The 24098-nt window shown below is 42.0% G+C and overlaps 3 protein-coding genes across 4 annotated transcripts; 2 read left to right on the forward strand and 1 right to left on the reverse strand.

Moving 5' to 3' along the window:
- Positions 1-6289: 6289 nt before the first annotated feature.
- Positions 6290-13888, reverse strand: ushbp1 (Usher syndrome 1C binding protein 1). Of its 2 annotated transcripts, XM_078108192.1 has the most exons (15): positions 13749-13888; positions 13291-13349; positions 12445-12668; positions 12080-12216; positions 11617-11780; positions 11155-11334; positions 10817-11064; positions 10377-10517; positions 10166-10254; positions 9927-10050; positions 9433-9667; positions 8986-9144; positions 8258-8355; positions 7607-7729; positions 6290-7463 (listed from the first exon to the last, which is right to left on the reverse strand). In XM_078108192.1, exons 2-15 carry the CDS (start codon positions 13294-13296, stop codon positions 7313-7315), a joined length of 2079 nt encoding a protein of 692 aa, XP_077964318.1. In that variant the 5' UTR covers positions 13297-13349; positions 13749-13888; the 3' UTR covers positions 6290-7312. The 2 variants fall into 2 exon arrangements, with proteins under 2 accessions (XP_077964318.1, XP_077964319.1); XM_078108193.1 differs by lacking the exon at positions 13749-13888 and having other exon boundaries at positions 10817-11046; positions 13291-13548.
- On the forward strand, positions 13775-17409 carry babam1 (BRISC and BRCA1 A complex member 1). Its single transcript, XM_040184093.2, has 9 exons — positions 13775-13932; positions 14373-14836; positions 14921-14979; positions 15047-15167; positions 15266-15344; positions 15473-15497; positions 15598-15727; positions 15907-15993; positions 16484-17409. Exons 2-9 carry the CDS (start codon positions 14387-14389, stop codon positions 16682-16684), a joined length of 1152 nt encoding a protein of 383 aa, XP_040040027.2. The 5' UTR covers positions 13775-13932; positions 14373-14386; the 3' UTR covers positions 16685-17409.
- On the forward strand, positions 16679-23722 carry plvapb (plasmalemma vesicle associated protein b). The gene is made up of 8 exons (XM_040184094.2): positions 16679-19420; positions 19878-20054; positions 20724-20811; positions 21096-21285; positions 21379-21598; positions 22505-22621; positions 22755-22820; positions 23353-23722. The coding sequence occupies exons 1-8, from the start codon at positions 19217-19219 to the stop codon at positions 23359-23361; spliced, it is 1071 nt and encodes a 356-aa protein (XP_040040028.2). The 5' UTR covers positions 16679-19216; the 3' UTR covers positions 23362-23722.
- The last annotated feature ends 376 nt before the right edge of the window (positions 23723-24098 follow it).

Genomic DNA, 24098 nt, shown 5'->3' on the forward strand with positions numbered 1-24098 from the left:
GTGAAATATTTTCATTTCATATGAATTTGACTTGCTGACACGTTAATAATGTCAAAGTGTGGCAAAATAAGTGCATTCATCTCATACGACCAATCACACCATGATAATGTGACCAAATCTAAATGAGTTAAATGTTAGAAAGGAAACTGCTTCAGGGTTAAAAGTAAACTGACCTTTTTCACGGACAAATTCCAGTAATTTCAAGTGAACAAGAAATGTTCACATAAATATAAGTTATTTTGTAAATGCTACTTTTTTACGGAATGCTGATAAAAACGGAAGAGTGTGCATGTGCCCTTGTGCATAAATACAAAGTATATGCCGTATACATCTAGGTGTGTGTGTGTGTGTGTGTGTGTGTGTGTGTGTGTGTGTGTGTGTGTGCACGTGTGCATGTGTGTGTGTGTGTGGGTGTGAGTTTGCGTGTTCTTTGCTCTTTGAACTGCAGGTCAGGAATGCAGTGGCTCTCAGTGTGAAGTCGACTGTGGTGGAGTCTGTACATTCTCAACACAGTCAGGAGTCCAGAGCCACCAGAGAGAGGCAGAGAAACCTCCATTACACTCACCTGCACACTGCACACACACACACACACACACACACACACACACACACACACACACACATATATACGTATATGTCAATACAACCAGCTGAAGGCCTGCAGGCTTATTCAATCTCTTTACCTTGAATCAAGAGACGTGGGTCTTTGAATCTGATACAATAAAACTACACATTATGTAAGATACTCATGCAATATGTCAGTACTGGCTGTATTACTTTTTACAGAATGTTGCTTTGGTTACTTTGGTAACAATTCATGTGATTCTGGGCCAATAATTGGGTGATTATAGGTCTGGAATTGCGTTAGCAGCATAAGTTAAAGTGGAGAGGAATTTGAAAACAGGGTTAAACTTTAACTCTGAGAAGTAACTGTGGCTGAACAAGCAGGAGCACATGACTCCCTGCTCCTTCCTCATTAACCCCTGCTGCCCTTTGGACCACAGGACATAGAAAAAGAAATGTATCGTGTCTTCCCTTCTCTGTCTCTGTCTCTGTCTCTCTCTCTCCCCCTCTACACATCATTCTCTCCATCCTCGGGCCTTTGACCTCAAGCCAATGACGGAGCAATTTAAGATACACAGAGCAGTTGAACCTGCCAAAGAAAAACATCTGCTGGGGTGACTCCATAGCAACTTGGCATCCAATCAATATTTGCCCTCCCCCACCCGGGACCTGCTGGAGATGGTGGGAAACTTCCCATTTGGTGTGTGTTGTCATTGAAATCAGCGCCCTTGTGTTCGCTGGACGGGTATCAACCATTTTAAGGTGAAAGAGTCAATAGAACTATGTAATGTAACATGTGTTTACTCTTAAGATAAGAACCGAGTTGCTTTGGCTCAACCACGTCAAACTAAACCACGTCGTTAGGTGAGGGAAATACATCACGGCAAGTTGCCCCTATTTGAAGTGTCACTCAGCACAAGAACAATGGTAAAGGAGACTCAATTAGGATCTTCTTACGCAAACCAAACGCTCAACAACAGTCAGCGTCAGAGACGTAGTATTGAGATATTGAGAAAGAACACAACAACTTTTTCTGTTCAAGCGGCAGAATGAGGTATTATCAGCAGAATATTATAAAAGTTGTTACGTGCACATTAGCATTCATTTGGAGTTCAATATTCACTCTGTTGTCAGCTCTGGTTTGGCCTTCACAAAGCCTTCAAGGGAAATGTCTTTAGCTGATAACTGCTCAGCTATGTTTACCTGCACTGTGCCAGTCGACAGGAGGTGAACAAGGTTATTTTGGAACTTGTTTGCTACTTTAGCTAAAAATGAGGCTGATGAGACATGGTAGGCAACTAACCCACTAACCAAATAATCTGTTACTCTCTCTATGTCTACTCATTTGACCCGTTGTTTAAATACATGTGGGGCCGATAGACATTTTACAATTGATTATAATCAGTCAAATTGTGAATGATAAATTATTTTTTATGGCTGGCTTTGGATCTAAACGTTCCTTGATTTGAGTATAAAACGCCACTATAAGAGGGACTAAAGCATCAAACAAAGCATCAAAGAGATGACACCCTTGACCAACATAGCTTTAACATTCATGTAACATGTTGTTTGATTGATTTTAAAATCAAACTAATATTCATAGAAAAAGGCCGTTGGCTTGTTGTGCGGTTGGATCAAGGGAACCAGCTGATATCATGATTTACAGCCTCCAGCAGTGGCAGCAAAATTGAGATCATCAGTGAGAACTAAATGGCAGATAAGGAATAAATGATGCGTGCAGGCATGCAAAAGTATAGTTATGACTTGATTTATGCGAGAGCTTCCTTTTTTATTCAGATGTAAAATGAGTATCGCTGGCGGTTTGTCAATATACATTTCAAAGATGAACCCGATTGGCACGAGAATCAAATAAGGCCTTATTTGAAAATGTATCTTCAGAGAGGGCATTAACTCTCTAGCCAAAGCAATTTGCTCGTGTTCCCAAACACCAGACTCAATCTCTTTTAAATCTGAGTCCAATCTGTCGCTCTCTGCGAGCGCCATATAGGTCGAACGCGGCGCTCGAGACGGCAGGATAATATCCTAATCAGCTCAGTGAAGACGACTCGAAAGCTTTTAGTGGATTGGGACGAGGCCACTCCCTCTGCCACCTTTCCCCTTGAAACACCTTATTGCTGTAATCTACCGCTCACAAACTGGAAAGCTATTTGACCTCTTCTACGATAATCTGCTGTGTTATTGGTTTGGACACTGATCTGTGCTCAGCAGCGGCTTGCCAGCAATACTTCACTATGTAAGATAATGGTCGGGCCTGCGTGCATCACAAAACGATGATAAGCTCCGTTCAGATGAGAATTCATATATTTCATTCATACCCTATAACAAGTTGCAACAGTTGTTTCTGAAACTCAGCATATCTGGTTGAATGTCATTCCAGATTTCCCGTTGTTGATCCAAAACCTCCGACAGGTGTTCAACTGGGTTGAAAACTGGTGACATTCACATGATCTCGTTTAGCAAGCAACTCAGTATGTTATGTTTTTACACTGATTTATTGTCACTATCCTGTTTACTATCCTATTCATTGGAATGAAGGTATCCGTTTTGCGTTTATCCTGTATGTTCATCTCATGTGGGATCACGTGAACCACAATAACTCCACATGAAGTTGAATTCAGACATTCTGAATTAGATTTTCTGAATGACGTGGAAGTGTCCTGTTAATAAGCATCTGGACTAATATGTTGTTTTATTAGTTTGTTTATTTGCATCCTACAAATTAATTGCTATCAAATATCCAGTATCACATCTGTCTATCACCACGAGAAGACCCTCTGTTTAAAAAAAAGATTTTTCTGATTAGTTTACAGTAAAATATACTGTGCATTGAGACATGTTCAGTAGTATAATGCTACTCATTTCAAATGAAACTAGTCTTTATAATGTTTTACCATTTTCCAAACCAATAACATCTTTCTTTCAGACTATTTTATTTCTGTTTATATAATAATAATAATAATAATAAAGGCCTTAATAAAACAAAGCCTTCCTGTAGTAAGTGTGCCTGGTGTTCCAGGGTGAATTTGGGGCTTCAAGCGACTCTTTTAACCTCTAAACAGGCGTACAATCCCTTGATAGGAGCTCGGGCATGTAAGTCCCCATTATCCGTCTCACCCGCAACACGGTTTCTGTCTTTTGTCTGGTGGTTTTTGTGGCTGGTCTGAGCTATTTAATGACATTATCTGAGTGGGTAAGATCACCAAACGGATGTGATCGGCCATTTGATTGAGGTCAGATCCCTTTCGTGCTTCTCAATGATAAAGGCCCATCCCCCTGACCTACGTGGGCCTGACTTGTGTCAGAAAACTCAGGAGAGGTGTCGGGTCAGTGTAGAGAACAGAGACGAGCGGGAGATGAGAGGGTATGTGGAGTGGTTGTGACAGGTGAGCTAATGGCTTTGAGAAAGAGAGGGCAAGGGGATGAGGCCGCAGGCTGTGACCTCTTCAAGCGGCCTACGGAGGGACAACTTATTAAAATGAGCAACGGATGCAAAGAGTAAATGAGTTGACCTAAAACCCCAGGGTCAGCGACCCTCCCTTCTCGGGGTAGTGTTTTGTGTGTGTGTGTGTGTGTGTGTGTGTGTGTGTGAGAGTGGGAGAGAGCAAGATTGCGTCCACCCCCACACTGATTGACAGCCTCTGTCGTTGACTAATAATGGTTTGAGTATTTTTCCCAGGCGCTGAAAACCTCCCCTGTCCCCTGGCTTGAATGCTGGCTGTTACATCTGAGTCTAACTGTTACCAGACGAGTGTCACAGCCGCTGCAGCGTGCAAAATACCATCACCATTTAAATAACTAATCAGTCCATTCTCGTGCGCTTTGTCTGCATTTCTCACTTCTTCTTTGGTTTTGAAAAAACGTATTTCAATATAAATTTCATCGCACACATATATCTGAATTTATTTATTATATCAGGAAAGATCCCAGTAGACTTTCCATGCTTTCATTTTGGGGCAAAGTCAAGAAAGTCTTTTAATCTTTCAACAGAGAGATGTTGAGCCATGTTTGAATAACATTTATTTGAAGGCAAAAACTTCCAGCCGTCTAATGAGTTCCAGGCCGAGATCGTACAAACTGCATTGCAGGACAATTATTCAATAATAGTTTACTTTTACTATTTCCTTTTGATTAATATACTCCACCATATGTCTGAGAGAAAAACTCAAGTATTCCACTGGCAGACATAGACAATGTATATTTAAATGTAAATGAACAGAATAAGAAGATACTGAGAGAGATGCAGAAGTACAATTTTTAGTACTGTCCAATCGTGTGGAACTCATTCAGTGGTGGACTATTTTCATGCTATGCTTCTCTGCTCCTCCAGTCTGCTACATTTCAGAGGCAAATATTATACTTTTAGGGCGGCACGGTGGCGTGGTGGTTAGCACTGTCGCCTCACAGCAAGAAGGTCCTGGGTTCGATTCCGCCCAGTGGCCTTTCTGTGTGGAGTCTGCATGTTCTCCCCGTGTCTGCGTGGGTTCTCTCCGGGTTCTCCGGCTTCCTCCCACAGTCCAAAGACATGCTCTGGGGATCAGGTTGATTGGGGACTCTAAATTGCCCGTAGATGTGTGAATGTGAATGTGAGTGTGAATGGTTGTGTGTCTCTGTGTTGCCCTGCGATTGGCTGGCGACCAATCCAGGTTGTACCCTGTCTATCGCCCGAAGTTGGCTGGGATGGACTCCAGCCCCCCCGCGACCCTGTGTGCAGGATAAGCGGTTTGACGATGGATGGATATTATACTTTTATATTTGAAATCTACATTCACTGGTTACATTACTTATTGCTATTTTACATTTAAGAAATAATACGTTGAAGTTTTAAAACAAAATACGCTGGTTTAAATGAACTACTTCAACATTATATAAAGTAGTGAAGCTCAGCTCCAGTACGATTTACCAACTTTGTGTACAATAGTGTAATGAATCCGTAGCCAGGGCCATTTTTATTTCAGAATGAGTTATTTTACTTTGATAATTGAAGTACGGTAAGAACGGTAACAAGCCATATTCTTTTCTTTCCAGAGGAGAGATCGGCATAATTTAGGCTGTTTGACACGAGTCCACAGGAGGTTATAACAATCACGTCGTCTTAAAAACCTTCGATGAACTCAGAAGCCCAACGGAGATCTTAGAGACACAGAACACACAATGGGACGATGATTGCATCATCTGCTCTAATGGCAGCTATCACAACAATAGAGACGGTGACCTGCAGGCATGGGGGGAGCGGCGAGGACGGGCCCTCTGTGATGACCTCCGCTCGGGAAAGGGCAAGCTCAGGCAAGAGTCAGGGCGTCGGGGGCTCGCCACCTCGTCTGCCGCTCTGAACCCTCCATTCAAAGTCTAACACAACAGCGCTGCGTCGCCGTGACCCTGTGGGCGTGACACTCAACCTTTGCCTTAACCTCCTGACCGCCGGTCACAGCTGCAGCTGACCGACTCGGGTGGGTCAGCGTAAAGGGGGGACGGCTGCAGGGGGGAGAGGGCATCAACATGATTGAGAGATGAGTGAGGAGAGAAGATGAGGGGAGAGGAAACGGAGGTGTGAGTGAGGTAAAGAGAAACGAGTGAAATAACATTTTCTTATTATTATTGTCAGGTGTGTCTGTCGGTTTATTTGTTTTATTTGATTTAGAAATATTGCTTTTTTGTATTGGCAAAAAATAGACAACAATGAAACCCCCAAACCGACAAAAATATCTTGGTTTTAATATTATATATTTTTATTAGGTTTTCAAATCCGGGAACAATGACATTTAACGATAGCGCAAATACAACATAATACAGTACATGCTGACTACAAATGACACAAGACTCTATTGCTCCTCCAAAAGAAAAGATAAAACAACAGAAGGAATTAAGCTTCATGGTATATTCACAAAACCTGCAACATCACAAAGAAAAGTTCCAGCAATGTTGGAGAATCAGAATCAGAGTAAGTTTGGCCAGATCGTATTAAAACGAAAGGCTTTCTCAATGCTGCACCAATTTGAATTCAACTGTTCACCTCGAGCCCAATAATGTTATAGGGTTTCAATTATTTATGTCTGAAAAGTAAAACAAAATCTTCCGAGCTGATTAGTTTTACACCAATGTCTCATGATAGCCTTTTTTCTTCAAGATATTAGCGAGGAATTGGAAATAGTGGACAGCAGAGAAAATGATTGTCACGTGCAAAGAAGACAAATGGGCTTGGCGTTCATTCCGTGTGACCATCGGCCATCGCCGTGGCCCCTTCCCCCCCCTCTGAGCTCTGTGACGACGGCTCGCTGGGAGGGGCTTTACGCAGTCAGCCTGTATGGGAAAAAGGACATGTGCACTCTCGAAGGTCAGTCCTAAGCTCCTCAGAGGGCTCAGCCCCTGAATTCGTGACTGCATGACAGCTGTTTCTCTGAAATAAGGAATGTGTCTTGTGACGTGCGTTTCCTGTTGGACAAGTTAAGCTGTGGATTCCCATTTCTGCTTGTTGGTGACCCACACATTCGGGTTAAAAAGGCCAATTGAAACTGCTTTTCATGTTCTACTGACCTACATAATCTATATTGGCCTCTCTGAGCCAATGAATGCCTGAAAACACTGCTGTTGGTGCAATATATGGTTTGACACATACATGCAGTAGATAAAAAAGGTGCATATATCTTTACGCGCAACTAAGTAACACTAAAACATCTTAATAAGAAGAGTCTAAACCCACGGCAGCAGTCCGTGAAGCTGTTTCTTAGGATCACAGAATCGTCTCTTCTCTCCTCCCCTCCAAGGCCTCCGCTGCACTCTGGAGATGGCGACTCTCCATCACGGCCGCCGCTTTCTGCTCCAGCCTCCACACCTGCTCCCGGTACTTCCGGCGAATCTGCCGGTACGAACTCAAGGCTTTACTGAAACGTAAGAAAACCCACCAAGTAAGAAGCAATTTAACACTATCACATAAACAATGAGCTTACAAGATGACCTGTGATGTTTGCCTTAAGTTGTACAAGCAGAAAGATGATGGGCAACAACACCTTCCTGAGGTGCTAACCTGTGAGCTTGTGTAAGTCGGGCAATCTGGTCTCCATTGTCCCTCCTGTGCGAGGTGCTGTCTGACAGAGCCGCGTTTAGTGAGTCTTGAACTAAAGCCAGTCTCTTTTTTAGGGCTTGTTCCCTAAAAACAAAGATAAGATCACGTGAAAAGGGAGATCATCATGTAACTCTATTCATTTTCCTGCAGGCACAAAGGCTCCTCACATCAACCATTCATAAACTCTATGCGAAATATTCTACATGTCTTGATGACAGCTGCGCTTTGTTCAGTGTAAGTATTCACTATTCGAGGTCAGAAGAAGAATGGGATTCTCTACGAAGCATCTGATGGAGAGAACAAGATGTCCTTTAAGTCCAAAGTCTGCATTTCTGCTAACAGCGTTTCTAAGCAACAGATCAAACCAGGCTTCAGATATCTGAATGATACATTTTGTACACTGACTACATTCGGTAGGAACCTCTTTTAATTTACCAGTGAATACCCAGATTTCTCCGGATGACATCAGTTTCAATTATATTGCGGGTTTCCTTGTTAAAACATTCTAAAAGGGTAATATTTAACTATATTATCATAGTTGCCTTTATGAATAGTATTGTGTCGTAAAGCACTACGCAGACTGCAGTGCACATAGAAATGAAACAGTCTCACCTTTGAAGGACGGCCTGCAGCTCTTTCAGAATGGGTCTGGATGGAGGATCAGCGATGTCTCCGTCACCATCAGGTTTAGCTGCATTTTCACAGACCCTCTGAAACATGACATTCAATTTTGATTATTATTATTATTCAATGCTCGGCAGCCCTTCCCCATTAAATTCTGTACTGATGAATATCAGACTTATCTATCTTTACGAGGGCGAAACCCCTCGACTGGAAGCCACTGCTCCAAACGTAGAGAATAAAACCGGGCAGGACGTCATTTACGACGCTGCCTCAGCGTTGGAAGCAATGGAACTTTCGGTTGAACTATTGCAATAGTCTGTAAGGTCAGTCATAGTGGTGAACCACGTGCGTGGTTCTTCTAAACCATTCAAAATGAATATTGGGGAAGAGAAGAAACCAGCTTTGAAACCACTCGATTGACTGAAAGCTGTGATAACCTAAAGTTGCTGCTCAGCTCTTTCTCATTGGCCAATGATGAGGTGTGTGATGAATCTGTGCTGCTGCGACAGGACAGCTCGGCAGAAGACCTTGTGGAACCAAAATATCCCTCTTGGCCTGGAGGGATTCTGCTTTGGTAGATGTGTGATTTCCCATGTGGGACACCCAGATTTGAAACGGGTCTGCCACAGTGGACCAAAGTCCTGCTCCCGCTTGCTCATTTCACCTTGACTTTGTATTATTTGATGAATTAAAAAAAAGGAGGAGTCGTGTCCTACCTGTTGTTCGGTCTTACAATCCTCCATCTCCTCTTTCAGGCTTTCTGGAACGTAGGCTGCGGCTGATTCCTGGACCTTCTGGGACATTAAGCCCCACTCCAGACGCCTCAAATCTTTCTCCTTGAGGCGGATTAGGGCTCGCAGCACTGACATTTCTTCCTGAAAAAGTAAAACCATGAAACAGACTAGAGTTGAATGCAGATACGAGCTAAGCAGCGTTGTGTATGTATTAGTGGCAGAAGCACAACATTTTTACCCCGACTTCTGTAAAGCCACAAGAAAAACAGTGTTTTGAAAAGTTAGTAATATTAGTTCTATATTGACTTTGCCTTCAACAAATCATCCTAGACAACTATGACATCGGGACAAGGCCACTTTTTTGTCATCTCTATGATTAAGTTTCAAATGTTAATTCTTAAATTATATTTAAGGACACAACGCTCCTACCCTGACAGAAATGAGTTCACAGAAGAGGGAAGCCTTGGCTTTCTTGGCATCAGGAGGTTTGGTGTTGTCTTTAGTCACATGTCCCCCTCTTGGTCCAGCCGGGTGACCATTTCCGGGGCTCATTTTGCTCTCCACTCCTGGGCTCAGCTTAGGCCGACAAATGGCTGCCCGGTCTCTCTTCAGGCGCTCAATTTGCTGGCGGAGGACAGCCTCTCGCTCCACCAGCTCAGCTGTCCTGTGAGGTTAGACGGTAGTGAGTGACCTCGCATAAATGTGGTCAACAAAATGGCTATTTCTGTAAACAAAAAGGTTATTTCTTTTGTCACACATCATTGATTTCTGACGCTTTCAAAACACCACAAAATGTGATTAATGGCATTTCCATTTTAGGTGCTGGGAGACAATGATTCGTTTGAGGTTCCGATTCTTCTATTTGCGGTTTTCAAATACAAGAATGTTCCTATGAATGTACAAGGAGCACGTAGAGACGTCACCTCTGCCCCGTGTTACTCTGTGTCTGCATCTCCTCTGTGACTGTCGAGAAAGAGGTGGACAGCTCTTCAGTTCCCATGAGCGGAGATGAGGGACCGTCGGGCTGCAGCCTGTCACCAACTGCCTCTGATCACAAGAGAAACTGTGAGCCTTACAGTGTGTGTGTGTGTGTGTGTGTGTGTGTGGGGGGGGGGGGGGGGGTTGACATAGTCGTAGGTATTAAAACATGGTATACAAACACCTGCTGAGTCTGTCTGCAGAGGAATGCGTTGCGGCTCTCTGGCGTCATGGAGTGACAGCAGCTCGCTGTAGGCCTCTTCACACTCCTCGCTGTCAATCACAACCACAAAGACCAAATCCGTCGTCACTTCATGAGAATAACCAGCAGATTTCTGATCATTGTCATGAACATCCTTGAATGGCCTCTGTATTTGTCTGCCGGATGTTTGTACCAGTATCTGAGAGCCGTCTCCAGAGCGGAGCAGTTAGCCTCAAGTCTGTTTAGAGTCATGCTGAGTCGTTCTGTCTCTCCCTTCCGTCTCTCCAGAGCTGCAGTCAGACGCTCGTTTCTGGCCCTCAGCCTCTCGATGCATCTGCAATAATGAGAGAGAGGATGAGAGAGGAGAGTTTTACATATAGACATAATGAAGCTTCTATAAAAGGAAGAAACCGTTTAACCATATTGTTGACTCAGACAAACTCATCTTGACTCATCAAGCCAAAAGACCTGTTGGCAAAAACACTGTATCTGCATAAGTCACAATCCTCTTCGTAGGCTCTACACTCTAGTGACGGTGTGTGATGTAAAAGTAAAGTAATTGCTTTTTAAACTGTCAATTTGAGACAAAAGTGTGCTCAGGGGGACTTTCATTACTTCAGGCTCTCCTTTTACCTGGTCAGCCGTTCCGTCTCAGTCTCCAGGCCGATGGGACTCGGACAGGGACTGCATGAGGTAACGGAGTCCACTGGAGAACCGTCGCCGCCTACACACAGCGGTGTTACAGCTCTGCCTGTTCTTCTGTAGAGTAACGGTGAAGCCGGGAGGGGAGGAGAGGGGAGGGTGGGACTGGGAGCCCCCGCAGTGGACCGGTAGGAGGAGAAGCGACCTCCTGACCTCCAGGACTTTTGGAGACCAACCAGCTGAAATACGAGCAGAGTTAATGTGCCAAATTTGCATTTATACAATTCTTATATTCTCAACTCTGTTATGAACGAAAGCATATCTTCTACCTTGTTCTTGTCCTCTTCCATCTGGCTGAAGGTGCTTTGTTCTCTCTCAAGCTCCTCCTGATGACTCTGCAAGGTGCTCCTGAGAGCAGAGTCTCGCTTCTCCAGATCCAGGACGCCGTTGTCATTTGACGGGGCCGATGGGCATGAAATCCCAAACTCTATTTCCATGTCCTTCAATATCTAAAACCAATGAGCTAAAATTATGGAAGGGGCAGATGCAATACTAAAGAAGAGAGAAATTAAATATATTTTGCATAAATTGATCCATCAAATAAAAAAAGACAGCTATAATACCCCTATTTACATCCATTTTGGAATTAATCCATTTTTTTGAGAGTAACAATCATGTAAATCAAGTATATTTAACAAAAAATGTCGGCACATTTTATCTAAAAATATCCGCAGCTTTAATAACAAAAAATCAAAAATGTCAAGAAATCAAGTTTTATACAATTTTAATACCTGAGTGACTTTAACCCAACTCTCCTGGGTGGCTCGAAGATGCTCTCTGTGCTTATATTGGTCAGAAGCTGTGATGGGGGCGGCCCAGGACCTTTTAGAGCTGATGGAGTCCTCCACTGATGATAAAACCTCTTGTAGTTTAGTCCACACCACACCACCGCCCCCTTGTGAATGCAAAGTAGAGATGCAGTTAATCGTGTTAATATGAGTGAGTGGTGGTTTTACATGAATACTATGAATAACACAATAAAACCAAAAAAAGTCAGATTCTATGTCTTAAGTCAGATTATTGGTAATGTTTGATTTCCTTCAAAATCACTTTCGGTCTTGTTCAGACTATGGAGTAGATATTTAAGTTAATACAACTGGAGGAAATATATCTTTAAAAAGAAAGCAACCAGGTGGAAAACAACCAATAGATGCATTATAAATCAAAACAAAGTAATGTTGTTACTGTGCCAACCTCGCTCAGTCGGTGAAGGTTTAGATGTGGCAGCAAAGGCAGTACTACTCTCCGAGCTGCTTCTGAGCAGCCTGTGGGACAGGAGGTCTGGAACCAGAGGTCTAGATAGTTCTTGTGGTCTCGGGTTCCCCGGGTCACTGCAGAATACTAGTAGCATTAAGATTTTTGATTGTAAATACCACGTTGTTTATTTTTAGACTAGCTAAGCAGACCAATATTTAATGTGTTAATGGGAAATGTGTAACAAATCACCAAAATATGCATTTGAAGTAAACCCAAATGTATTCACTCAGGTACATTTTATGGCTCATATCAGTGTCACAGTTTTAATAATACCCACCCGGTCAATCTTTCACTAATGTTACCTTGGTGCCTTTAGCGAACCCATCTTCTTGTTCAATTCAGCGATGATGTTGAGCAGCGTGCCCACTTCAGCCTCGCACTGAGCCAGTTCTGCTGGCGAAGGCTCCAGGTTTGCTGTGGGATCAAAGCCCTCCGGGTCAAGGGTCATGTGGTCGATCAGGGTCATCACCTCTCTGTCACACCCTGAACCAGCGTCCAGGCTGTCGCATCGAACCAGGCAGAAATCCTGCAAACACATTAAGTTGTATTTAGAATGTAAGAAAATAATTTGCCCTGTGTTCACAAATATTTACTGATATTCCTATACCGTACTGTATACTGATATGTTTTCCGACATAAACTTCTGTCTGATTGTTAATAATAAGCCGCCATTGAAGAGCTGTTCATTATTTAACTGAGCTAATTCCTGTTTCATGCTGTGTGTTAACCAGACCTTGTTGTTGCACATTTGCCCTGTTTTGTTTTGAGCAGCGGAAAAGGAGGAAACTAAAACATCCTGAGATCCAACTTCCTGCGGAGCAAATATTTGTCGGCCAAATCATTTTTTGTTGTACACAAAGATGTAGTAGAATAAATACGTTTCTCTTATATTCTATTCTCTATTATGTGACATATATACAATGCATATACTGTATATATGAAGATACACAGACAAATGGGCCAAAGATAACATAAACACAGTGGATAGGTCCCAGGCTAAAGACCCATTCCTAATTTTAGAAAAACCGTTATAAAAAGTCAGTAATACTACTAACCATTGTGTGATCTGGTTTCAGAACAAAGTGCATAATATTACAGTAGCAAGACGATTACAAGTAATACAAACACTAAAACACATCACAACTAACCTCCATAGCTTTTGATCCTGATGCACGCGCAGTGATCTGCTTCCTGTTGTTTCTGTTCTCTGCCAATTACAAAAATGGAAAAAAAATGAGATACTTCTTTCCTCAGTCTTACTGTTCCTGATATAATATTTGACTAAAGTTAGCCACTGCTGACGTCTGCTCTCTCCATGTGTGTCCAACAGCATTGAGTGTGATGAGTGAAGTAAGTGGAAACACTCAGAAAGTCATCCCCACCCATTCCATGTCACTTTGTGTCCCTTCCTGTTTTGTCCACATTTTGCTCTAATGCCTTTTCCTAGTCCACTATGAATAGCATTCACTCTGGATGTACACTGTTGGAAATGTACTACTAGTCTTTTATTTTTTTAAACATATTTTTTTCTTCAAATTTGTTGCGACTATAAATGACATCACAACATCCGCGAGGAAAAAAGGCGTAAAAAGGGTAGAAAACGTACCTTTGTAACCAAACTACATTACCCATGATCCTACAGGGTTTGGCACTTCCGGCTTCGTTCATTTCCGATGAGGAAGTAGTTCGATCAAAACAAATGCTAGTTCGTCGTTTAACGTAAAATATTTCGCCACTTTCAATGAGTTTCACCTTTGTTGAATCCTAGACGTTTTGCACCTACTCGTCACGTAAGTCCACCGGAAGGTTTTAACAATGAACATCTTATACACGTCGGGTCCTAATGTGTTTCTCCAATATGTCATATAATTATTTTAAAATGAATGCTAGCAGCTCACGTTGCTAGTGCGCGCTCCTCCTCGGGACCGATCGATGCATTTCTGTCTAAACTGTCAAACATCTGACGTCAAGTGTCCGTTTGTCTACTGCGCTCCTCGTCTATGCGGACAGAGTCGCAGCGGCACTGTGGAGCAGTTACTGGAATCGCTTTGACATTCGGAAATACGATTGAGTTGAGAGTTGGTAGTGACGGTGGTGGTGAATCTGCGATGGATGCTGCTGCCATGTGTCCAGTGTACGATCTGTGTTAAAAGCAGCTTTTGCTTTGAATTGCCACTGAGCGTTCAACTAAACCCCCCAACTCATCCTCTCCCCCTCCCTCCTTCCATAGCAACTAGTGTATCCATGGAGACGCCAGAGCCGGGTCCAGCTGATGGAGAAGAGCATCTGGTGGAGCTGCGACCTCGGACACGCTCCAACCCGGAAGGTGCCGAGGACCGTCGCAGCAGCACGGGCAGCCTCGGAGGGATCAGTAACCCCAACGTAGCCCAGCCTGCCGTGGGGAGCCGTGTGGAGGGCGAGGGTGAGGCTTCGACCAACGACAGTCCTCTCGCTTCCACTACCGCAACACTTTCAGTAGCTGCGGTTCAGAACGTGGCCCCCGTTGCAACGGCAGCATTGGCGGCGGCAGCATCCGGTGCCACAGTGCCGCTATCCGCTGCTGCCATCGCAGCTAAAGAGAGGCCGAAGCCCACACAGCAGCAGCAGCAGCAGCAGCCCGCCATGACAACCCCGATCCTCCCACCGGCAGATTACCAGCTCAGAGTTCCCCGGGTTAACTGTCCAGAGAAAGTGGTATGCCAGCATGTCACAGCTGATTTACTGATGACTTTTGAAACTACCTTCTTCGCTTATTCTGACTGGTTTTCTTCATGGCAGATCATCTGCTTAGACCTTTCTGAAGAGATGTCTTTGCTAAAGTTGGAGTCTTTTAACGGGTAAGTTGACCTTCATTCCTCAGTGCCCGTATCACCCAGGAACTAACTTCACTCATTTTCCAAATAGGTCTAAAACAAACGCGCTGAACATTTCCCAGAAGATGATCGAAATGTTTGTCAGAACTAAACACAAGATTGACAAACGACATGAGTTTGCCCTGGTGGTTGTCAATGACGACGCCCTGTGGGTGAGTACTGAAATGGTTTAATCTGAATATTCCCCCTTTTTTTCCCCCCTCAATTTGTGACATATTTTCTTCTTCTTATGTACTGGTGTGCTCCTCAGTTGTCAGGCTTCACGTCTGATCCCAGGGAGCTGTGCAGCTGTCTGTATGACCTTGAGACCAATGTGTGCGAGTCCTTCAGTATCCTTATATTCAAAACTAACTCTTGAACAATGATGAAAATATATTTCATACAATGAAGCGATACATACAGTAGGATGTTAAATCAATTCTACCTGTTAGATTTTAGCCTTAACTGTTCTCTATAGACCTTGAAGATCTTCTTAATGTAATGTAAGTACCATCTGACTATTTACCCTTCTTAAAATCTATGAAACATTGCATAGAAAGTTTCTACTGAAGGTCATCTGTCTTTTTTCTTTTGGCTTTGAAGTCGTCAGAAGATTGAGCTGCCGTCGATGGACAACGTTCAGACCGTCCCTCCTCCATATGTGGTGCGGACTGTGCTCATCTACAGCCGCCATGCAGGGCAGCTTCAGTTTAGCCCATCAGAGGCCGTTGGCGTGAGTACTGCTGAGATATCTGTGTTCCACTCTACTATCTGAGTTGGTCCATTGGTTTCTTCATAATGTGAATTTTATTTCCCTACGTATTTCTTTTCCTGTTAGTATTTTGTTGCCTTGAACTATACATCCCCTCTACATTGAAGGTTTAAGTCTAGCGTGTCCTTCTCTTGCCGTAGAAAATGCTGCAATCTCCATATTTTTTCTTCGATGTGGTCTATCTTCACAACGGGATGGAGGAGCAGGGGGATGAGACCAGCTGGAGGGTGAGTGAATCCGCTAATAAAGACGCGTTATCCCAACGTGTGTGCTGTAGTTGGCCTCAGGTTTCCTTTGACAGAAACAAATGCAACAATGTCCGGACCAACAGCTTCTACCAACACAGTCAGCCGCAGCCTGTTAAGCAACGACTGAAAACATTTGGCGCTTGGCCTCAAGAGAGAAGTAATGAAAATGCAGAAGTGTAGTAGGGTTTAGGCGATACGGCCAAAGTCTATTGTCATGATGCCCGGCATAGGGAACAGAAATTATAATATAAATAAAAAACAACAACTGCTAAATACATTTAGCAGGACAGGACTTTGTGGTAGATGATAAGGACCCTAAAAATCTATTCACACACCGTCATGTCTGAATCAACATCATGTAATACCCATAGTATGGTATTCTACTTTAGCAGCTTTTCACATGGTGATATTCTCCATATATTGCTCTAGTGCTGCATGACATCCACGTTTTTATGTTTTCTTTCCCCAGGACAACTACACCTCTTTCTGCAACCTGGACTCAAAGGGCGTGTGCTATCGCTTTGAGGTCTCCCTGAGTGGACCTGCCATCGAGCTGCACAACTGCATGGCCAAACTTTTGGCTCATCCTTTACAAAGACCTTTCCAGAGCCACGCGTCCTACAGCCTGCTGGAGGGGGAAGACCCCCAGGACATTGAGGCAACAGTCTAAAACATGGCACACCCATAAAGCCCCGTTAGGATTTTAGGTTTACTAGAAAGAAGGTTTTTCTATTAACTGCTTCAGAGAAATAATTTGTGAGAATATTTGTTAAAACAAGCTGTAGTTCTAAAGAAACAACAGGACTATCACACGTGTGTGTGTTTCCATAAAATAATCAAAGTCATGATTGTTTTAAGCTGCAGAAGTAATACAATTATTTGTTTTTTGGGCTTTAATACTCTTGGAGGTTTCCAAGGAAGGACGTGATATAGTAAATATCACCTCACCTAGAAGCAAGTAGAAAGAGAAGATAAAGGATTACAAAGAATGAAGATGGTTAAAGCATCGGCTTTTGTTAAACTTGCTCCCTTTTTATTTTGAGTCCTCACCCTGCTGATCTGTGTGTGAAACATTTGTCTCAAATGTCCGGCTGTAATATGATTAACTTTATCACCCAGGACGCAACATCTGTAATATTGCTTCCCCTTGTAGTTTATGATTTTCCCTTTTTGTTGCCTGTTTTAATGTATTATGTGTTTTATAAGGGGTTGTATTTTATCTTAAGTTAATTTCTCAGCCTTGTATGTTACACAGACAATGAAATACAGTAATGTAGAAGCAGCCCCTCTTTTGACAATGACATTTCTGTCGTTGATGGATTGATTGTGTCGAAACACATTGTACAGATGAGCTTTTTGAAGCCGTTTCTCGATATAAAAAGAAAGCACGTTGAATCCTGTTTTTAATTTTCACATGGGCTTTCTATATTTTTGTCAGGAGGGGGCAGCAGAGTCCCTCTCGAGGTCTGAACTGGTTCGGTCCTACTCTGAAGGTTCTGTGGTCCAATGACGACACAGGGTTGTTTTTCATACCACATCCAAATGTCAGTTTTCATAATTATTTTCTGCTTTCATCAGCGTTCTTCTGTCTTTTGGGTTTTACTAAAATGTCTGCTTTAAATCTGCAGACATCGTTACTGTCGAGCTTCATCGGCGTCACTGTATATCTGCATTTATTGTTAAAACACCGTATCAGTTATCCACCAATGAGTATTACTGCAGCGCTACAGTTTCACCCTCTGAACCCAAATGTGTCTGGTCAGTTATCTTAAGCGGTGTTTTTATCTCAGTCTTCAACCGTTCTGTTTCCTGTTTTTGTCCACGAGTTGATCTGATGTCTGTCCTAACTCTTTTCAGTCACTCATTTTCTGTCACTCACACACCTTCATAAATGAGGTTTTTTTCCGGTGAGCTACTTTCTCAGGGACACAATGGGGAGCAGGAAAACCCCGGCCTCAGAGGGCCTTTCCCATTTTAAACACTTCCCTAGGAGAGCCGGCTGTTCCTCACGTCATCATCGCAGATAGCGGGGCGGGGGGGGAGGGGCGGTGTGTCCGTACAGCAGGGACAATTTGTTATTCCCTCATCCATGAAGAATGACAGGTCTCTATTGTTTTCATTCTTTCACTCCTCCACTGCGATGACTCCTTTCCGCGCTCGCCGGAACAGGATATGGTGGAATTTTTTTTGTTTGTTTGGCGTTTTCTGCTTTTACTCCTTGCATGGCTTACATTGTTTTCCACCAAGGGAATATGATTAGTAATTCTGTAGTTGCTATATTTAATTGTGGCACTGCTGGATGATCTTTTCTGGTTTCTTAATATATCACATCCAGGTACTGGTGGAAAATTACTGCATGTTCTTGAGTGCTTCCATTTGATTCTACTTTTAATCCACCATATTTTACAGGACACTATTGTACATTATACTCCATTGCAATTATCTGTCACGTGTACTAGTTCCTTTTTAGCTAAATATTTGAAAATGAATTAAATATTATAGTCTAAAATAAAATACCCAATAACTGGCTTGAATTAACCGTTAAGGGGACCTGTATTGCCTCTTTGCTGTTTAGTAATCTTTCCCTGTCCTAATGTGAAGCACTTCCAAATTGATGGAGTCAATTTAGCTATTTCCCACATGGTCAATGAAAATAATTTCTCTTTGTATTAATCCAGGAAAGATACCCAAGGGAGGACGTTGTATCAGTTATATTGGTACTTTTTGGACTGAGTAATTCTACAAATGTTAAAATGTGCGGAGGGGATGCTTGTTTAATACTTAAGCCCCAGTAATCTTCTTTTGTCTCAACCAGGGAAACGTGTGGGAGTTTCGGCGGGTTTACAGTTGTAAACTTCGACAGAGGTAAACGGGAGGAGGAGGATAACCAGGAGTCAAAGTGCGCCTCCAGCAGCATTTATAGACATGGCCCCTTCACACAGCTAAGGGTCACCGTTGACATCCAGCCATCCGTTGTCATTTCTGCGCGTGCATCCCCCCCCCCCCCCGACAGTGAGTCAGAGCTGTAGCAGGCGGAGACACACTTCTCACCACATTCTTCTCCTCTTGGTGTCCACCTCGAATCCTGAGCACCTGCCGTGCGGAGAGGATCACATCTGAACGGAAGCCTCGTGGATTTTTAGCAAAAGATCACATCTGTTCAGTTCTTCCAAAAATCAGCTGCCACCATTTGCCTTCTGTCATGTACAGCTCCAGCTACTCCCGAGCCAAGTTTGGCCTGGAGGCGAGGGAGCACAAGCACAAGCCCAAAGGGAAGAGCTGTGGCTACTACATGAGGATCGTCTTCTTTTTTTCCTCTCTGATCCAGTCCCTGATCATCGTCAGCTTGGTGCTTTTCCTCATCTACGGACAGCCAGAGAAGTCTGCAGAAGAAAAGATGGTTGAGGTCAGAGATTGTTCTTGTGTTGTTAACATTTAATAGTTTATTTAGTTAGATATTAAAAGTCTCGCTAAAGGACTTGTGATGTTATACTTTGGTTTGAATTAGAATTTTTTGTCTGATACAGTGTATATAAGAGGTATGCATAAAAAAAGTTAAGTAAAGTTAAACAAAATACCTTTTTTTGTGCAATCTGGACTTTAAGAGATCCATTTGCATGTACACATGTAACAATGAATTCAGATACAAATATGCAACCCAAAAGAGACCATAATATGTCCGGTTTAAGGAGGCTTGACGAATAAGATGTGATCATTTCTGCACAGTTTTTGATCAAAGGTTTTGTGCAGCATCAATATTTGCTGTCACACAGTATAATATATTAAATATCGATCTAATATATATGTTCAGAGCTGTAACCGTGATAATGATGCCAAGTGAGCTCCCATTTTTCATCCTGAAGGAGCTGGAGCTGAACTTCAACCGGATCAGTGAGAACAACTTCCAGCTGCAAAAGGAGAAGGGCGAGCTGGCAGCTCAGCTGGGAGCTCACACGGCTGAGAAAACTGCTCTGGAGACCGAGTTGGCAAGTCTGAAGACTATTGCTAACAAATCAGCACATGACCTAAAGCAAGCGAAGGTAAGTAGATGACTTGATCGGTACAATGTTAAGCAGCTGATAGTAGTAGTTTTAAAACATCAAAATCTTTATTTGAAATGTTGTCTACAACAGGTATCAATGAAGGTTAAGCTAAGTTGCACTGTGCAAAATATACAACATGATTATTTCTTTAAGCATTATTTAGTTTGCCTATTTGTGACCAGTGGTGGAACAAGAATCCAGACCTTTTACTTAAGGTACTGATACTCGGCTACAAGTTAAAGCCATGCATTGAAAATGTACAAAAACTAATAAAAGACCCTTGTAACTGCTATATATTTATATATCTGGGTACTACGACTATTTGTTTGTGTTAAAAGAGGATTTTTATTTTTAACTGCAACTGATTTTTTAGTATTGATTAATCTTTAGATTCCTTTTCACATTGATTCATTCATTGTTTCAGTAAAAAACTCAACAAATATTTGAAACATGAAACATTCGCCATTTAAGTTTTAATATTTATGGTTTTATATATTTTATTATTTCCACCTAAAATGTATAAAGAAGAATAAAATGAACACAATATTGGTTGAGTAAATGTGTGTAATGAGTTGAGTGACACCACCATGTTATGGCAATAATAAGAAAGCCAATAATTAATAGTCCTTAAAAAAATGTCTATATTTTTTTCTTTTTCATTTCTAGACTAGCTGTGATTTCAGGGTTTCACAGCAAAAACAATCGTGCCCACGTCTTGCCACTTCATACCAGCCCTCTCCGCCCTGTAACTCTGGTATGCACTCCACTTCTATACTGTTAGGAGATTTAATCTAATACTATGATACTTTCAATATTTTTTTTACCTTTAATTGATTAATGACTTCCCTTTTGGTATAAAATGAACAACCTGGCATTTTTAAAGTTCTCCTGAATAATGTCTAATAACTGATCTATAAAATACTTAATATCTAAATATAAATGATACCAGAATAGTAATGAACACAGAAAATGTTACTAAATGTAAAATTAAAATTGAAAAGTTCCTGTGATAATTCTGCTCTCCACTGAACTCTTCAGCTGAACTTAAGAAGTTGCAGAACCTCAACTCTAAGTATGAACTGGATATAAACAACTACACACACGTAGTCCAGTACCTGAGCAGAGAGAAAGACAACGCCATCAAAGACCGAGACACACACCGCCAGGATGCCAGCAGCCTGCGCAGCGAGACCACCATGCTGAAGGAGCAGCTCACCACCTACACTAAGTACTGTTTTGCCACATCATCTGTATGAGTCACTGAAAGTATTAAGACTAAATACTCATGTGGTTTGTCTGATGTTTTTGTTTTTTTACCCAGGAAGTGCAAAGAGGACTTTGCTCAGTCTTTGGACGGGATACAAAGCGTCACCAGCGATTTCCTAACAAAGATCGACAGGCTGTTTCTCCAGAAGATGACCTTTCACCTCACCTGTGAAAGCCAGAAGGCCGAGATGGAGACGATCAGGAACAGCTGCACAAACCTGTCCAGAGATGTGGAGAAAAGGTTCCAGCTGTATTTAAACAGTGTGGGCGACAGGGTATGCACAAGATATTATGTGTGTTAATTTGATGTCCTTATGTATATTGAGTAGGCAGTGATACAACTTAGTGTTTTACATTAATAGGAACTTTCATTTCGTCTTCATCAACTTGTAAGCAGCGATGGAAGACATACTCAGATCCTCCACAGTAAAACGCCTCCAGAGGTTCCAGAGGTTATTTTGTTTGCACAGCTTTTACAACACAGAAAGATACAGATCTAAACACAATCCTATTATGAGAAGAATGTGCTGAAATAATAATAAGTAACCTCATGTTCTGCAGAACAATGGACACTACAGCCTGGTCCATCAAAAAGTTATGTCCATCTGAGTTAGTTGGAATTTTTTTTTAAATACAACAAGATTACATAATACAAATGTATTTTATAAACCTATTCTTTCTCTGTCTTAATTGGAAAAGCCCATACTAACTCGCGATGATGTAAATTCAATTTAGCAGATTAAAAAGTACAATAATTCCCTCCCAACTGTAGTAGAAGTATCACAGGAGCATAAAATAGAATTACTCAATTAAAGTGCCTCAAAATGATAGTTTTCCGAATTTGTACTTGCAAACCTTCCTATAAACTCCATAACTCTGATGGAATATTCCAAATAACAAATTGAATAGGAAACCAGTTTCTCAAGGGAGGAAGTGAATCATTCACAATAAGCCTACAGCTAAAGAGCCAGATGTCGTCTGAGGCGACCTCGGAGACAAAGCAAAAAACTTTTGTCTCTGCTGATGCAGCAGCAAAGTGCGAAAAAACATTGTGGGGAACAAAAGTCACAAAATAGTCATGGTTTAATAGTAGGTCGGAAAAACATCAGTATAGTGAAAATACTCATAAAAGACACACGTGATGATTATATCACATTTATTTAGAAATATTCTTCTTTCAGGTGGCGGAGATCCAAGCACAGTCCAGCGAGCTGCTGGTGCGAAGCTCACTCTGTGAACAGCAGTACGTCAAGGCGCTCGCTGACGCAGCCGAGCTGCAAAGGACTCATGACAACACGGTAGGTATTGTGTGCTATTGAGTGTGGGTGGAAATAGTGAGGATTAATGTGGTAACATGGGAAAAATAAGGTCAAACCTGTTTGTTTTATTACATTGTTTCTATTTGAAATGAAACGTGTTTATTTTGTTCAGGTGGAGAAATTACTGAAGGAGAAGATTGAGCTAAGAAACATGCTCCAGCAAACGCCAAATTCTAAGGTAAAATAGAAACAGAGAACCAGCTATTATTTCTGAACCGACGTAGGAGAGTAATAAAAGGAAGGCAGCGCCCACAAATTATTTCAAACTGTGACAGCCGTCCTTTTGATAAGATATACGACACTGATGACAGCAGTGCAGAGGTACGGCGGTGCCTGTGGACTCAGCAGAAAAGAGGAATCTGAGGGCAGCAGCAGGAAGGATGGACAGTAAAGATAACAACGGAAAAACATTTTTAAGGAGTCATAAATTCACAAGATGCCAACACCACAATACCCCACAATAATAAAGCTGCATATTTGATGTGTGTGTCTATGGAGTTAAATGACAAAGCTGACATCAGTAAAACTCGGTAAACCTTCTGTGGGAAGAGATCACAATTAGATCTTTATACGATTGGTAAACATGAGATGTTTGTCTGCCTAAAAAGGAGAAGATAAATCAAAGCTTCATCTTTTTGTTGTAGTTCTTTGGTGGTTTTCATGTGAATCTGTGCTGTCATTGACGTTATTCTCAATGCTTCATCTTTCAGGGGAGATAAAGGGAAGACACACGTCTCACCACGTGCCACGCTGATCAGCATGTTGCCATGAAACATTTATATATTCCTCATTCGATACAACTTGTAAAAACTCTGACTTTATATTAATGACATATTTGCTGTTCTGTGCATTCTTTTTCAGCTTTGAGGATTAGTGGATTCATTTGTATGTTACAGTTTACAAAAAAAAGTTACTTTGTGAAAGTTACAATTGCTGTGAATGGCCTTGGGTTCATAAAGGTAAATGTACAAATCTCTGTGACACTGGTGTAAATACTTAAAATTTTGTGTCACTCGTTGTGGTTTCTGCTGTTTGGGAAATCATTATTTTGAAATATGATTAAAACTGACTCAATCTTGAGCTGCATTGTCGTCTGTACTGTTCGTCTCGGTCTTTCAAAACACAACAAAGACAAAGACTTGGTCTGGGAAGCAGCTGCTTATTTGTCTGTTTGAATTTCTACTACACCCCAATTTACAATGCATACACCAACAAAGTCATTAACACATCTGCATTCGCTGGCGGTCATAAAAACTTCAGTAGGATGACATTTGACATGAATAAGATTGGAAGTATGACTTTCTTTTATGAGACGTTTACTAGCTACTACTGTTCTCAAGCTTTACTGCTTCCTTTTTCTTTTCACATGCACAAAGCGATGAGCCTCTACAGTACTGCAGCTGGAAACAGCTGTGTTTTCTTTGAACCATTTTATGATTATTATATCGTTAAAAAA

Source organism: Gasterosteus aculeatus, chromosome 8, assembly GCF_964276395.1.
Source record: "Gasterosteus aculeatus chromosome 8, fGasAcu3.hap1.1, whole genome shotgun sequence".
In the NCBI taxonomy this organism is placed as follows: Eukaryota; Metazoa; Chordata; class Actinopteri; order Perciformes; family Gasterosteidae; genus Gasterosteus; species Gasterosteus aculeatus.

Coding starts and splice junctions, on each gene's coding strand:
- ushbp1 (XM_078108192.1), bottom strand. Junction 11,781..12,079: donor ACCTTCACCGACTGAGCGAG/GTTGGCACAGTA, acceptor TGCATTCACAAG/GGGGCGGTGGTGTGGTGTGG. Junction 10,518..10,816: donor GAGACGGAACGGCTGACCAG/GTAAAAGGAGAG, acceptor TCATTATTGCAG/ATGCATCGAGAGGCTGAGGG.
- babam1 (XM_040184093.2), top strand. CDS start 14,387: ATGGAGACGCCAGAGCCGGGTCCAGCTGATGGAGAAGAGCATCTGGTG. Junction 15,345..15,472: donor CAATGTGTGCGAGTCCTTCA/GTATCCTTATAT, acceptor TGTTCTCTATAG/ACCTTGAAGATCTTCTTAAT. Junction 15,498..15,597: donor GAAGATCTTCTTAATGTAAT/GTAAGTACCATC, acceptor TTGGCTTTGAAG/TCGTCAGAAGATTGAGCTGC.
- plvapb (XM_040184094.2), top strand. CDS start 19,217: ATGTACAGCTCCAGCTACTCCCGAGCCAAGTTTGGCCTGGAGGCGAGG. Junction 20,055..20,723: donor ATGACCTAAAGCAAGCGAAG/GTAAGTAGATGA, acceptor TTTCATTTCTAG/ACTAGCTGTGATTTCAGGGT. Junction 21,286..21,378: donor CAGCTCACCACCTACACTAA/GTACTGTTTTGC, acceptor TTTTTTACCCAG/GAAGTGCAAAGAGGACTTTG.